The 15948-nt window shown below is 40.5% G+C and overlaps 1 protein-coding gene and 2 long non-coding RNA genes across 3 annotated transcripts in view; 1 reads left to right on the top strand and 2 right to left on the bottom strand.

Annotated features, from left to right (window-relative positions):
* LOC135296273 (uncharacterized) overlaps positions 1-15731 on the bottom strand; it is a 200414-nt gene extending 184683 nt beyond the window's left edge. The window contains exon 1 of the long non-coding RNA XR_010358336.1: positions 15513-15731. This is a non-coding gene — a long non-coding RNA (uncharacterized LOC135296273). The remainder of the gene's footprint in view (positions 1-15512) is intronic.
* The window catches only part of CD109 (CD109 molecule), an 85628-nt gene extending 69734 nt beyond the window's left edge, over positions 1-15894 (bottom strand). The window contains exons 1-4 of the mRNA XM_064412414.1: positions 15746-15894; positions 14940-15037; positions 8200-10972; positions 79-7278 (exon numbers count right to left, since the gene is read on the bottom strand). Coding sequence (XP_064268484.1) covers positions 79-92 — 14 coding nt within the window. The 5' untranslated portion in view covers positions 93-7278; positions 8200-10972; positions 14940-15037; positions 15746-15894. The remainder of the gene's footprint in view (positions 1-78; positions 7279-8199; positions 10973-14939; positions 15038-15745) is intronic.
* On the top strand, positions 9364-14500 carry LOC135296272 (uncharacterized). Its single transcript, XR_010358335.1, has 3 exons — positions 9364-9475; positions 13586-14068; positions 14367-14500. It is a non-coding gene; the product is annotated as an uncharacterized LOC135296272 (long non-coding RNA).
* Positions 15895-15948: the final 54 nt, after the last annotated feature.

The following is a 15948-nucleotide window of genomic DNA, read 5'->3' as shown; positions in this document are numbered from 1 at the left end:
TGCCCGGGGCCGGCCCGCGGTGGGCGGCCCAGAGGCAGCACACATCTGTCCACACAGGGGTACACACGGGTGACTCACCTGCCCTCAGCCATCGCTCCCACATCCTGCGGCTGATGCAGCTGGGAAACGGGTGGGATTCTCAGAACTCAACACCATACATCGAGAGCAATGTTTTCTGCCTGCAGCTCCGAGCAGAGCAGCGGCTCTCCCGTTGTGGAGAGAGCTGCTCGGTTATCGACCCGGAGAGCCCGCAGAGGCGCGCTGGCCTGGGGATCGGGCTCGGAGGCGAGTCGGGAGCGGTTCTGGGTCGGAACAGGGAGAAGGATGCTGGCAAAAATTCAAGGAGCCTCGTAGTTACTTAAATGTGAACTGATTGGTAATGCAGCTCTGGCTGGACTGTCCTCTGTGCCCCATATTTGCAAAATAAGGTCGTACTTACTTATAAATCTTAACCTACCTTCAGAGCTGAAAAAGCAGCTTGGGTAACAGAATCTTTTCTGTTCCTTTAGCAGGTTAATTTCAACTGTGCAGACTAGACACATCTAATGTTTGATTTGTGCAAATTCTTTCATTGCAGGGCAAGTCTAACACAGAAATTATACTCAAATCTTGATGTGTGCCTCTTCAGAAGTGCTGGAGTGGCATCCTATGCATTGTGGTACACAGCCAAATGCAGTCAGCTATAGTCCTAAACAGAAGCATCACACTATGTTCTCATGAAAATCAGATGTGAACGGTAACATGCATAAACACTGTGCTTTAATTGTATGCCAGGGAGTCATGCAATCTTCTCACGTCTTTTACATTTGCTTTTATAGGTTTTCGTACTCAGCTGATTCCAGTCTTTGTGGTGACAGAAGAGAGAGTGTCACCTCTGTAGACTAGGAAAGGGGTGATAGTACAAAAAACAACTCATGCTTACGAAGTCAATCATGGCAGCTCCTCACCTGCAAAAGGTGCATGATAAGGCAAAGCTCAGGAGATGTCTGCTGTTGGTTTTAGTAACTCCTTATTACATGTGAGAAACAGCCAGCGAAGATGAACAGTCACTGCCACTCCTTTTCTTGGAGACTGGGAAAAAGTGCTTACAAGTAGCACTTCATCACAAGAACCCCAGCCTCAAGTGGCAAAGCCACACATAGTACACATCTCCATTCCATGGCACAGAGCCAAACTGGCACTCCACCATACCTATCAATACTAATCAGCTCTCTCAGTCCCCAAAACAAGGTGGTAACATTTCAACTTCCTATCAGTTATGGTGCATGCTAGCCCCCAAACTGCACCAGAAATTGTTCAAGAAAACACCACAGCCAGGGCAAAACCATGCCAAGGTCAGCTTGAGGGTAGAGACAATCAATTTGCAGTCCCAAGAACATTTGCTGGCACTGTTTAATTCATTAGCATGAATGTAGCCCAAAAGTTCATTAGTGAAAATGCTTGCAAATGTCACAAATTTTGCCCAGTTGTGCAACAGTATTGTAGACTCCCATCTTCCCTTTTTGCTCCTAGGGGCTTGCTAGTTTAAGATACTTTAGTATAAGTATTTGATCTCTTCTTCTACAGAAATGCCAATAAAGGAATTCTGCAGCAGAAAGTAAGAGAATAAATGGACTGTCATATTAGGGATTGTCCTGAATAGATTTAGAACCGATAAAAAAATGAAGGAACAGAAATGGTTACATTCCATTCTATAACAACATACAAGCTCCATTTCTTACACATGTATCCATGCACTCAGAGAGGTTTTCATCCTTTCATTTCCAAACAGGATATACACCGTAGGTAACATGTAGAAGATTTTCATGGTTAAACATTCAGAAATCAAGTGTGGTATGTAAGGATTCAGTAAGTTCCCAGTTAGCAGAAAACTTAAGCACATTTATATTTATGAATGAAAATATGTCCATTCAGACAAAATTTCAAGAGTCGTGTCTTACCAGCACCTAAACAAGGTTTAAACAATTTTTAAAACTGCTCTGCAGCTGCTACTTTTCACTGCAATATACGCTCTGGTTTCCCTGAAACACCACTTCAAATCCTACATTCTTTTATCAAATGTGGTCCTTCTCTGGTGCCCAAACACTAACTAACTACTGTACCTGAACAGGGAGCAGTGTTACTGTGGGATGTCTCCCCCTCCCATCCTCCATTCAGCACCTCCCAGCTCTGCAATCCACAGCCCTCCAAACCCTATTCTGCAGCCTGCGCTATACAGTGCTTTCTAGAGAGAGTTTTACAACAATTGCAGCTCATTCCAGTGGCCCTGTTTGCAGCACAGCCCCAGAAGTGGGTATCAGTATAGTAAGATAAGAAACTATGGAGCATGAGCAGATAAGAAACTGAGACAACTTTCAGCCCTATAGCCAGTGACTGCCTATAACTATACCATGTATTGCAGGCCCACTCTGCACATTTCTTTGCACACAAAGAATAAAAATGGGTTATGAGTAACCGGAAAATTAGCACAGTTAGAGAGAACTGAGCTAAACTGGTATCCCATTCATGCTTACTAAGTGCTAAGCTGTTTGTTCTGTTGGATTTGACTTGGGTTTCAGGTAAACAAAACTGATCACACAACTATAACAAGAGGTTATAGTACTGTTACATTCCCCAGCACTCTGGTGATTTGCTCATTTCCACTGACAGTTGTCTTAGGGTTTTATTATGCAGTTGTGTGTCACTGTTTGATTTAGGTCAGACTGGTAACTCAAACAAAAACAAGCAGTGCTTCAGTTTGTGCTAAACTGGTGAAATTTAAACTTAGGGGCACGTAGTTATAAAAAACTTCTGCTTCTGTTACAGAATACACAATATTCTTAGCTAAAAAATTCCTGTCCATCCAGAACAAGCAGAAGAAACAGATCACGTTAGTTCTAATTAACTGCTAAGACATCTGTGTTTTAACTAAACAAAAGGCCTTAGTTTGTCTACATATTCAAGGCTATAGAAACAACCATTTGTCAGGTCTCTGGCCTAAGTATGTTTTAAATGCCTGTTTCTGACAAACACCTGAAAGACTAATTTGTGTACAAAGATCACCATGCAAGGGAAATTTGGTTTTGAACCTCACTTCTGCATATTAGGAATGAATCTGAAGAAGTATAACCTAGCATGAAAGGATTTAATAATAATCAACTGCTCCAAGCCAGTCAAGTGGATACAGTGGAGACACAATTTGGTAGGTAAAACAGGTTTCTCTTGTGTTCAGCATGCCAGCCAGAGAAACTAGTTTCCTCTCTGTTCAATGTTCACATTTTGGAGTTAAACAAGCATTACCAGACCCAAGTTGTACACCCATTTGTGAAATGTCATCATTATGAAAATTCCACTTTTACCACCTTCGCTGCTACCCAGGAACTTTATTCTGCTAATTTTTCATGGTGTCTGACAGGCAGAGCCAGTAAAGGCTGAAAAAGTTATCTACAGCACTGGCTGTGCTAACAGATACACTGTTACCTGTTTCTATACAGCTCAGTTTAAGTCTAGCCCAAATATATGTACCAACACCAGCAGAAATCACACCTCTGAGTTGCAGCATAAGTATATTCAAAATAAAAATGTGTTTAAATAAATGCAAAAAATCAGAATGGTTTCTTAATGAGTCCAGCAAGCAACTTCTGCCTTGATCAATTAGAAGGACCTCAGCACCTAGCAAGCTCCAGTAATTGGATGAATATTGGCTGGAAACACATGCACAGCAAGTCTGCTTTTCTCTAATGTCGCATGTAAAAACTTCTGTTGTGGTAAATGTAAAAACCTAAGCACTGCAATACTTAAAATATTGGGGGAAATCTCCTCAAAAATTACAGCAGTGAGTACTAGAATGGTCAATGCCCTGTGTCTGCTTTTAACATTAGACAGTGAACTTGGATGATCTGATACTCAACTGGATTCAGCAGGCATTCCAGACTAAGGTACAAACAGTATGTTTCCATGAAATGAGGCAAATTCGGGGAAATCTGAAGAATTCCAGATTATGTGGAAAGTTATGTGGATATTTGAATCAGAAGACCACTACAGCCTCTTCCAGCATAATATTCTCTCTTCAAACATTTAGCCAGTTGCCTTATGCATCACTGAACTCAAGGCCTGCAGCAGAGCTCATTTAGGGGATGGATAAATCTTTTAATCAATCTCAATAGGCTTTGGATGAGGTCCTAGAAGAAACTGTGATTTAGCAGTTCATGGAACTAGGAAGGAAGCAACAGTCTGTTTTATCACTCACAGTGAATGGACAAGAATTAAAGTGAACACTAAAAATAAGTGGGTGTAAGATCATCGTGGTGGTAGGAGGGCACATTCCTTGCTTGGATGTCAGCCTGAAGAATTTGTGTTTGCTGGAAAGTACTGACAAGAAGCAGAGGTTATAAAGCTCTCCCAGAACACCTCTGATGCTTCTGATGATGGAATGTGTCATAACGTTTTACACTGCAATGTCAATGGGTGTGCCATGCACTGAAATTTGCCCTGAGCTATCAGGGTGGAGCTTTATGAAAATCTGGTCTGCACTACAATTAAGACCATTTTTTCCTATTAGCTGAAGACATTTCCCTTGGTGAAAAATGTTATTTATTAATTCTCTTCCCACTTGAACTGTTACGGCACCCAGAGTGGGTAGGATTCACCTGATCAAACGTGGACTGTGCAATTGTCTATAACTGGTTATTTACATTCACTGGATGGACAGTGGAATGAAGCAGGCACTTTTCAGAACAGCTTTTTATGACTCATTGAAATACCAGCATTTGAATGAACAGACATTCAAAAGTAGCCTTCTAAATGAATCAGCTTAATCCTCATTCTTAAAGCACCATTTTCTATTACATTTCTAAGCAGGAAATCAAGACAAGTAGTTGAAATATCTTGTTATCTCCAGAGCATGTAAGATAACTATATCTTAAGAGTCCTCACTGAGTATTCAAATCAAACCTAAAGAAAGACATTAATTTTTACAAGCTGTAAGACACTGTTTGAAGCTATCAGATTTTCTTCAGACTGGCATACGAAAAAGCAAGCTCTGTGCAAAAAGTAAAAAAGCTTCTTCTTTGTTAAAAAAGCATAGAAAAATCTTAAGATCTTGGAATTATATACTTACATTTTCATAATATTTTAGTTTTAAAATATCTGTACAGTTTTTAAACATACCTATAAAAATATGTGTCAACAAATCAGTATGTACTATGTTATTGCATTATATGTAGGGATGTAGATGGGCTTTGAAAAGCCCATCTATATCCCTACATATATCCTGTCTTTTAGGAAAAGTCCTTGTAGAAGGACCTCATGGTTGAGACTTCATGAAGTTTTGAGAGATTCACTCTTAAAAATTAGATTCTGAAAAAAAAAGGGAATTAAAGAAGGAATGACAAAATTATACTATGGGAAATGTGAAATTCTGAGGAACAAATCTACAAACGATACATGCAGGAATTCTTCAGCAGCAAAGATAATCCTCAGTTACCATGTTCCCTGGCCCTTTTGAACTAACTAAGCAGTGCAGAAGGAACAGAATGGAATGAAAATTATGACCTTGTCCCCTGTTCTTCCCAGGACAGTAGCTCTCAGCAGTTGATGAATCTCACACAACTGTAAGGAATTACTACAAAATTACTCTATATTCTTGTTGCTGATGTGCAGAAGGTCCTCCAAAGTATGAACAGGGCAGTTGTAATAGGATTTGACGTGTAGCTTCAAATTTCTGCTGTAGGCAGCCTCAAAGTAGACTCTTGGCTTTAGAACCATCAGTGGCACTGAAAGCACTGCCTATAGAGAGGTCAAAATTGTACCTTCCACCTCACTCAAATCTCTGTAACTTTGATAAAGAACTGAGGGGTTTTTTCATTATTTGCTTTATTGAGCCCCTTAACATTGAGTGATATACTGTATCCTATCCTATCCATACAAGCAGAACACTAGGAATCTCATGTAATGCCATTATTTTATTTTAGAATTATTCTCTGATTGTAAAAATGCTCAGCCATACAATAGGGGCATGTTAAAACATATGCAAACATGCCCTTTCTGTGAAAGTGAGAGAAGTTAAAAACATATATAAATGATGACAGGTTGTCCTCAAAAACCTGTTTTCCTAGGGCAACATTTTTTATAATTGTATGTGACGAAATTCCATTTACCAAGACTCATTAATCATTTTACCTTAGTGTCCTTATTCTCTTTGCTCTGAGGGTTTTCAAAAGGTCAGTACAACCAAGAAAAACCTTATTCTTTTTGAATAATTTAGTGTGAGTTAACACTATTTGATTTTAAAGAATGTAAGAATTCCCTGAAGATTTAATTATCTTAAACTATAGCCTGTAATTAAACTGTAAATTTCAATTACAGGTTTTTAAAAAGGAACTTCTAAACCCAGTGTTTCCATAATGTCATAAACTGGTATATCACAGCACTCCGGAGTATATGCATTCATACACTGTAACTTCACTTTAAATTAAAGACATAAAAACTGGCAGATTTTTTAATGAATGTGTGTTTCTGTAATAACTTTTATTTCATTCATGTACCCATAAAAAAGGGAATGTTAGTACAGCAGTCTGTTTTATAGACCACTGTATCCCTGTAGGCAGAGGCAGCTTCCTTTCGACAGCAGACTCACCTGAGAGCAATTCATAGTGTAGACAAAACTCATTTCCCACATTTTACACAAAAGTAAATCAAGGTGTGGAGACAATGCCCTAAAACAACAGACTAAAGAGATGCCTATTTTAATTTATCAGGCAGAGAAGGGTGACAGGAGCCTTAATAACACTTGTTTCTTTCATGGAAAGAAAATACCAGGTGCTGATCTATGGTAGAAAGTGTAACCAGAACTAATAGTCATGCAATTAAAATCAAATGCAAGTTAGAGATGAGGCACATACTATCAACAGAGGTTATTGTCCTACACACACTACTAAGGAAAAGCTGTGGTTTCTGCTTCTTTTTATGTTTTCCCATTAAACCTGAATGCCTTTTCAAAAGTCTGAACCAAGCAATGAGATTAAATAGAGGGTCAGCTTGCTGAAATTCTTGTATTCCATAACATAGCGATCAGGCTAGGCAATCTCCAGACAGCTTGGCAAAAATCTGTGAGGTTGCTGTTGAGTCAAGGGACCAAAATCCATTAGAAATTAATGTGTCCTAGGAAAGACAGAGCAGGGATCTGCTCCCAAGGAAATTAAATAGAATTGTCAGGAGGGAAAGAAAAGCACTTCTTAATGGTGTATACTTTTTCAGTCCTGGTTTCCTCCATCTTGTCACATCCAGAAAAGGTCAACACTGAAAAAAGAAAAGAAGACAGGATTAGAAGCAGCTGTTAAAATGAGAAGTTGTGGGATGTGATCTCTTGCAGGACAACTTTTTTTTTTTCATTCTAAAAATAAAACCTAAATTTTCTGCTTGGAAATTGGTCAAAAGCTAAAACTGTGACATTTAAGTTTAGCTTGTCTTTTTTTTTCTTTTTAAATCTAAAAATAAAAAAGAAAAACAAGAAATCTTTCTCTTTCCAACCCACTCCACTGTGGTATCAAGAAAAAAATAGTTAGAGGTATGTAGACCTTAATTATATAGGTAAAATCTCTTAGAAACTCCATTCTATTTTAGATGACATCTATTTGACAATCACATTACATGAGTGAACCTCATATTATACAAATTGCCCCTTACAGAATCAGTCCCTGTAGCAGCTAAAATGGCTTCTATAGACAGAGTGATTAAGAATTATTTTTAAAATACACTTAAACTATTTATAAAACTTGCACAAAACACTGTGTTTAGTTTTGACACAGGTAAACACCAGTTATCTCTCCCTGAGGACTAACTCTTGCCACATACTTCTTGCCTACAAGAAAGAAGGGAGGGTGAGGAGTCCGATCTCAGCAACTAAGAAGGAACTGAGTAAAGGTTTCATGTTTCAAGTCACCAAATACGCCACAGTCTAAATAAACTTAGCCCTTGAGTAATGCCACTATAGGGTATTCATTCACACTGTCCAAAAGCAACTGTTTGTTCCACTGCCAACCACCCACAGCACCAGTCATGTTTATTTAAATGAAGAGGGTGTGGACCCAAGAGCTACATCTTTCCAAACCTTGCTGTAACAACCAAATGTTTGGCCATTGCTGTCATACGTCTGAAATGTGTCCTATATTGGACATCTTTCTAAGGTCTCCTGGCCATGTTTTTAGGCTAAAGACTTACCCTGTGATTTTGGTAACCACTAACGGCAGGTCTAGGAGGCTTTCTCTTTTCTTTTCTCTTTTCTCTTCTTCTTCTTTCTTGGCAGCTGGTTACTTTGGATATTAAAAAACACATGAACTATATTTAAAACACCTAGTGCACATGATGTTTTTAGTCCTGAGAGGGGTCACAGAATCACAAGACCATGGGAAAATTCAGGGCAGAGGACTCAGGACATTGTCTGATACAGCCAGCTGTTCAAAGCAAGATGAGTAATGAGGTTAGAAAAGGTTTCTTGGGGCTTGATCCAAAAAGGTCTTAAAATCTCCAAGGATTGTGATGCATAAACTGATGGTTGGATAACACAGAGCTCAGGAGTTGGCAATTACATTTCTTATTATGTCTGAAACAGCTGTTACATTTTTCCAACTGCACTTTACTTATGCTTAGTTGCATTTTCATCTTAATTGAGATTATGCAAACCACAACCGGGTTGCTGTTTTATTGACTGCAGGAATTACTGTTGTCTTGTTTCCCCTTCTCCAGTAAACAGAACTTTCAACAACATGACACACAGTTTTCCTGCATAGTACATAGTACAAAACACAGAATGTGACTTGGTGCTAAGGAAGCAGAGGGTCCTCTCTCAGCAAGGTATGGTAGTACAATATTGTGCACACACAGGTACAAAATATTATGTGATAGGCACCAGGCCACGATTTGATCCAGCTGATTTTTTACATGGTCAGGCTGTTCCAAACAGGTGACCTTATCACTTTCTAACTCCCTGAAAGATGGTTGAAGTCAGGTGCGGGTTGGTCTCTTTCTCCAGGCAGCAACTGACAGAACCAGAGGACACAGTCTTAAGCTGTGCCAAGGGAAATATCAGTTGGATATTAGGAAAAAGTTTTTTATGGAAAGAGAGATAAAGTAGTGGTATGGTCTGCCTAGGGAGCTGGTGGATTCAACAGACTGGATGTGGCACTCGGTGCCATGGTTTAGTTGAACTGTTAGGACATGGGTTGGACTTGATGATCTTGAAGGTCTCTCTTCCAGCCTGTGGATGGATGGAATGTAGGAGAATAGAGATAGTGATGAAGGTAATCTCACCCCTAAGGAGTTACAGCTGAATTAGGAACAGGCCTGCCCTTAATAGGCCACAGCTAGATCCATTTAGGATGGGTCTTGTAAAAGAGTAGGTTGGCTGGCCGAGAAGTTGGATTGACTTTGTTTGCTATGCTGTAGGGAAGAAGGAGTCAGTGCTGCAAGGAGCTGCCCGTGAGAAATCACTAAGAAGGTATGGAGCTTTTGCAATACTAGACAACACCAACCCAGTGATTCTGTGAAAAGTGATTCTGAGAAACATGGATGTGTTGACACCAACTGTGTCAAGTCAGGATTTATTCCCTGATGTGGACCACAAAGTATAGATATATTTTATATATCTTAATAGGTTCTAGCCCAGAATACATGCTCCCCAGTAAACAGAATGAAGAATGTGTGTAAGAGTATTTAAGGAACATATAAAAATTATTAAGGACTGCAGAAGACTTTTCCATGCTAGCCAGAAAGTACAGTTTCCTTATAGCTATCTGAAGTGTAGGGCAATATAAAAAGCAAGCCTCATGAAAAAATTGAGTTTGCAATGGGTGCATTGGCCTACTAGCTGAGAATTTTAAAGGCTGAATTTAAAAATACGTACCACTTTCCAAATCCTGAAGTGTAGAGAGTGACAGTTGTTAAGTCATACACCAAAATCTTCCTGGCATTAACAACTTAAAAGTAACCTGGAAAAATGTCCCAGAGAGATATCCTGAGGCAGGCATGGACATGGATCCAGTTTGCAGGAGGGGAAAGAGAAGGGCTTTTCAAAGACTCCACCACTCCACAGTAGGATAAGGCAGGGCTTGCAGTGAGGTACCAGAGGCTCCCTGATGCTGGTATCTCTGAGGGATGGCTGGCTTCCACAGCCAAAGACTATAGCAGCAGCTTCTGTGCCCTGCCACCATCCAGCACATCAGAGCTACAAAAAGGCTTCTCAGCTGCAAATAATCCAGCTGAGAGAGCATGAGCACTGCTGTACAAATAGGCTCAGCATTTTAAATGTTATCTAAATGGGGCCCACCTTCTTTTCTCCTTCCCTCTCTCTCTTTATTTCTTTCTCTTCCTTTTCCTCTATTTCTCATTTGTTTTGCAATACTTATATTGTATTTTTATATAAAGCTTTTATGTATATCCTCTAGGTGTAATAGCTAGGGATAGCTGCCAACATTTACAGAATAAAAAGCAGGTCAATTCTGTTATGAAAATGTTATAATTACCATTAATTCAGGCTTAATTTTCAAGCATGGAGTGACAAATTTTGGTCAATGTTGTTAAAAATGCTTTAATGAAAAGACACCTCATTTACTCTTTCAAAATTCAACACTTTTTCAAATCCTTGTCAAAGGAGAAGTGTCTTTATTGTTGCAGGCAGCTTTGTTTCTTTTTGCTAGGCACGTCTAGATACCAAACATCTGAGAATATTCAGATCTACATCTTCCTTAGACACCTGCTGGTAAAAATGAGTACAGTCATTCTCTATTTCTCAAGTCAGTCTAAGGGATATCACACTGTCACACACATTTTGAAGCCTCCTAGATTGACTAGGAGAATGCCTAGTGAATACAAGAGACTGACAATGATTAAGTACCTAATTAACAGGTTCTTACCTTGATTGGCCTATCAGGTTCCTTGAGCATAAAAAGCACATTGTCCTGGCCTGCATGATGGGTTCCATTCAGATTCCTGAGATCTTTGAAAAAAATATTTCTTTAGTTACAAGAGAAATACAATTTTCAGAATCTCTCACTTATTGTGCATAATTTCACATATCAGCACTTCTAAGACTAATTGAGGCTTTGCCAATAGAATTTTATTTTGAAGTTTTACAGATCTTGCATTCAAAAAAGAAAACATTTTAGTGAGAGCTGCATCATGTGCTTTGGCAGTTCCAGGCTTTGACAAATCCAGCTACCAATCAACTTCCCATCAGGAACAGGACAACACTATTGAGACAATTTGTGAGATACCAGCATATTTTATCTTCATAATTCCATCTTTCATGACAGGATAACTCATATTAATTTTGTTTTGCCACATATCTGAACACCTTCAACACTGGAGTATTATAATGCAGTGCTCATGGGGTAGAAACTCTTTAAAGAATCATTCTAACCTGGCACCAGGCAGGTATAAAGACATGGTTTTGCAAGACTGAGACACACAGCTGAACGAACAAGTCCAACATCACTCTCCACTAGTAAAATACCTTAAAAATTGATGTTTCTGTGGGTAGGTGTGTGCATAGGGAGAGGTTAAGTATTTACTGGGAATTCAGAAAAAAAAAGGCAATTATTCTCAGATAGACCATAAATGTATAACATATCCATAGCATATAATTCAGATGTGGAACTCCTTGCCACGGGTAACCTGAACACTGAATTTTACCTGGATTCAGATGGTATAAATTCTTGTCTGACAAGTGTCAGAGACTATTCAGAACAGAGGTACCACATCCTGCTCAGGAACAGCCTGAGTCACCAGTCAGTATATTCAAACATTCAGAGACTATTCAGAACCAGCATCACCCTATGTTTGGTCCCTACAAGCCCTTCTCTCAGCATTTGCTGTTTGCTGTGTGAGATGGGGTACTGTGGGGAACTGAACACAGGTCCAACAGACCATAGATATTCCTCTGGCTTTATGAGTCCACAGACAAAATAACTGCTTTTCATAGTGAGCACTCCAGCATCCCTTAGTAGTGGCATCCAGCATCCCACAGTGACGTTTTTTAAGCCATTAACCCAGAAAATACAAAACTAATCTACAAAGCTTAAGGGAAATCTACTCTTTTCCCTAAGGTTATTCATGGCTTCTATACATAAGAAAACAACTATAGTTAAAAACAAAGAAGATTCCACAAAGCCCCAGTGCCTTGTCTTGTCTGAGGTTCAGCATTCACTGCAGTTACTAAATGCCACTGACAGAGGAGAAATATGAGACCATGCTTCTATGCACAGATGAGTGTTCTGAACAGAGGCCACTTGTTTAATAGGAAATGTCCAGCATCATTGGCACTCCCATATCCTTTAGAAAGAATGCCTATAAATGAGGGAGTCTAGACATTAAGGTTACCTGTACTTCCACTCTATACTTCCACTGGGCACTATAACACTAAAATGTAGGCAATACAAAGCCTAAGCTAGTTCTCTGACTCTAGCTGAGACTGCCATATAACCCAGAGGAGTACTTTGTAGAGGACACAATACACACCCTCCCTTCTTCCATTTGAAAGCAATGCTGCTAATTGAGGAAAGTCCCAGGCTTTCTGCTGCCGTGGCCAATGCCAAAAATTGAACAGCATGGAATGCTTCTGCCAACAAACAATAAGAAAAGCAGGCAGAATGGGTCTCCTCTCCCAACATAAACCCCCAGGCAAGATTATCCATGGTGACAGGGTGCCCTGAGGCATTTGCAGCAGACAGAATATTTCCAGACAGATGAAAACACATTGTACTGCCAGAGCCACGTAAGCCATTTCTGATTTGGTCAGCATCATCTTATGCATGATTAAGTAATGACTTTGTATTCAGCTTTACAGTCAGAGAACTGCCCAGTTTAAGGCATCCTAATTCTTTTCCTTTTTGATTGAGTGCAACTTGCTCTCTTATGGGAAACCTGAGAAATGTCTTGCTTGGATGCATGTGCATAATTTTTTTTGTCCAAACAATCTGATACCTTAACATTATATTCTTCTGTTTTGTAAATTATTATTCTAAAATCTAATATCTTTGTGAGGCATTTACAACATTAAAATGCTGTATATACTGTACTGTGTATAAGGAGACTCAGATAAATCTTTACTCACTGAACTGTGTTTATGTTACTTTCAGAGAAATAAACGGATGACTGTTATATTGTGAATATGATCTGTATTTCTCTGCTCCTTTTTTCTATTTATCTTGAAAAAAACAACATTTCAAAAGTCAGATTCCTTAAAAAGGTGTAAATAAATAAAGGTATCCTGTAATAGTAGTTTTGAAAAGACTGGAAAAAATGTGGGAACCGAGAAACAACTTTTATTCTATCCTATAAAACTTAATAGGTTGACAATGAGGTATTATCTTGCTCCATGAGGAAATACTACAATTTAAGTTAGCATCACTGATCTAGTTTCCCTGGCCACCTTCTTCATCTTTTAAGTCATTGAGTATAGGTAAGCAGTTTAAGATGCATTCCTAAATCATCACAGCTGTATCCTGTCTACACTGTTGAATGAATATGAGAGTTTGCCCAAAAGAAGCCGTGGATTTGAGGGAACAAGGCTGGATTTTCTCTTAATACCCAGTGTTTCTTTTCCCAACAGGACTTCAGATGAAAGAGAGCCATCTACTGCTCTACATGAGACATGCTTCAGCCTGTCTTTTTAGACTGATGATTTGAAATGTCAGGGTGGGATTTAGGGAAGGAAATGGAAACCTCTGCTGTTTTCCTCTTTATGCTGTGGAGTCAAGTGACAAGGGAAGCAGGGCACTGAGCAGTGCTTTCCACCAGCTCCCCAGCCTAGCACAGAGCACAGCTGCATCCAGCTATGGAAGTAACCAGGGCAAAAGTGTTTGAATACAAACAATTGTCCCTTTTAGAAACAAAAATAAATAAAGTCTGAAAATACTTCAAATCCTCCATCTCAGGAGGATGCATCACAAGTATGATACACTGGCAGAGCAGACCAACAACCAGCAGTGCCTGATAGGTTGGACAGAGGCAAACCATGCCTGTTTCCACACAACTACACACAAAGTCAACCTCCAGGGTGTCAGGAATGACATTCTTACCTGCTGTGACAAAGGTAAGTGTTCCTCACACGCTCCTGAATCTGTATTCATGGATGTCACCTTTTGCCTGTGGGGCTTCAGCTTCACAATCAAGATGCTTTTGGTGCAATGTGTCACTAGGATCCACCCCACAGTGAAGGTCTGCAAGATCCCAGAAGGCAGAGGAATCCATGTTCCTTGTTAATGCAAGGGGTTTTGTATCATGTACTGAGAGTGTAGGTAGATTCAAAATACAATTTGCCTCAGGGAGAAGAAATGAGTGGTAAAGAAAAAAAAAGGGACTTCTAGAAAAAGCTTTGTCTATCATTCCAGGCCCTGAAGCCCTGCATCCTCCTTGTGTGATGAGAAGAGTCTATGGAGAGCTTGGGATTCAGCTGTGGATGGAAGTGATCACCCTCGTGACCCTGTGCATGCTGCACACAGTCCTGGCCAGACACCCCTACACTTCCTTCCTCACAGGCCGGGTGCTAGTCTCTGGTGGTATGTGCAGAAATGCCAAGAAGAGTACAGCATGTGTGAAATGCAAAGCTAAAGTCTGAGTATTACAAACCAAATCGCCACTTCACATAAAATGATGCAAAATATGTTTAATATTTGTTTTGTTTTTCTGTTTTCTTCTTTTAATTTTGGCTGTAAGAATAGCTTCCAGGTAAGTTTGACTCACAGAAAACCCTCAGGCTAAATTCCAGAACCAGAAAAGAAGCACTCATTTGCTTTTCACATAGATGCAATACAGTATGATAGGCCCACAGCCACAGCTGTTCTATTAACACTTGCAAACTCATATAACTACCTTGTGTGAAACGATGTAGCTGAATATGCTGCCAGGAGTCTTTTACATTCCTCTGTTTTCTAGTATGCAGGATTTTCCAGGCAGTTACTTACTCATTAGTAGGATGGCACAGGCATCTAAGCAAAGGCAAAGCTTCCAGTGGATGTCCAGCAGCCTCACCAAAATGACTCGGCACTCAGCCCTGGCAAGACTGATGAGTGGACAGGGTGAGTGGAAATGTCTCTCATGTAGGAAAGAGCGTGTAAAACTTAAAAGATTTCCACTCAGCTGTTAGCTTTGACTGAGGTTGAAAAACACTGATTCCAAGAGGAGAAGCTCTATTACATACCCCACAATGCTTACTAATCTGTATTGGTGCATTCCCACACGTATTCCATCATGGGACTGGAGCACCTTCCCTGTGAAAACAGGCTGAGAAAGTTGGGACTGTTCACCTGGAGAAGAGAAGGTTGTGTGCAGATCTCACAGCAACCTTCCAGTACCTGGAGGGGGCCTGCAGGGAAGCCAGACAGGGACTCTGTCAGGAACTGTAGTAACAGGACAAGGAGTAATGGGTATAAATTGAGAGAGGAGAAATTTAGGTTTTACAGTAGGAAGAAATTCTTTACTGTGAGGGTAGTGAGACACTGGAACAGGTTGCCCAGGGGGGTTGTGGATGCCCCAACCTTGGCAGTGTTCAAAGCCAGGCTGGAGAAACCAGGTCTAGAGGGAGGCAAGGGAGGTTGGACAGGATGATCTGCAAGGTCCATTCCAACACCTTCATATTCTGATTTTAAAACCTCTCTCCAGCAGTTGTGCACTGCACGCACACACAGAGCAAAAGGACCATGCCCTGCAGATACTGCTATTTATCGTTAAATGGTATTTCGGTGGTTACAGAGAGACCCAGCGCCTGCACCTCGAGCCTTTCCTTCTCCGCCCGTGGCTGCCACAGTGGACCTGCACCGAGAGTCGCTCGTGGTGAATCAGCCTGATCAGATTTGTCCCAACTGAGGCACTTTTCCCTCAGCGCTCGGGCACCGCGCACAGCGACACCGCCGCCCGCCCGTGGGCGCGCTCGCGCGGCTCCGCCAGCCCGCGCCAGGGAGCGGGGGAGCGGCC

Source organism: Passer domesticus, chromosome 3 (genome assembly GCF_036417665.1).
Source record: "Passer domesticus isolate bPasDom1 chromosome 3, bPasDom1.hap1, whole genome shotgun sequence".
Taxonomy (NCBI): domain Eukaryota; kingdom Metazoa; phylum Chordata; class Aves; order Passeriformes; family Passeridae; genus Passer; species Passer domesticus.
The sequence above is the reverse complement of the archived record's forward strand: the minus strand, read 5'-3'. Positions and strand labels throughout refer to the sequence as shown.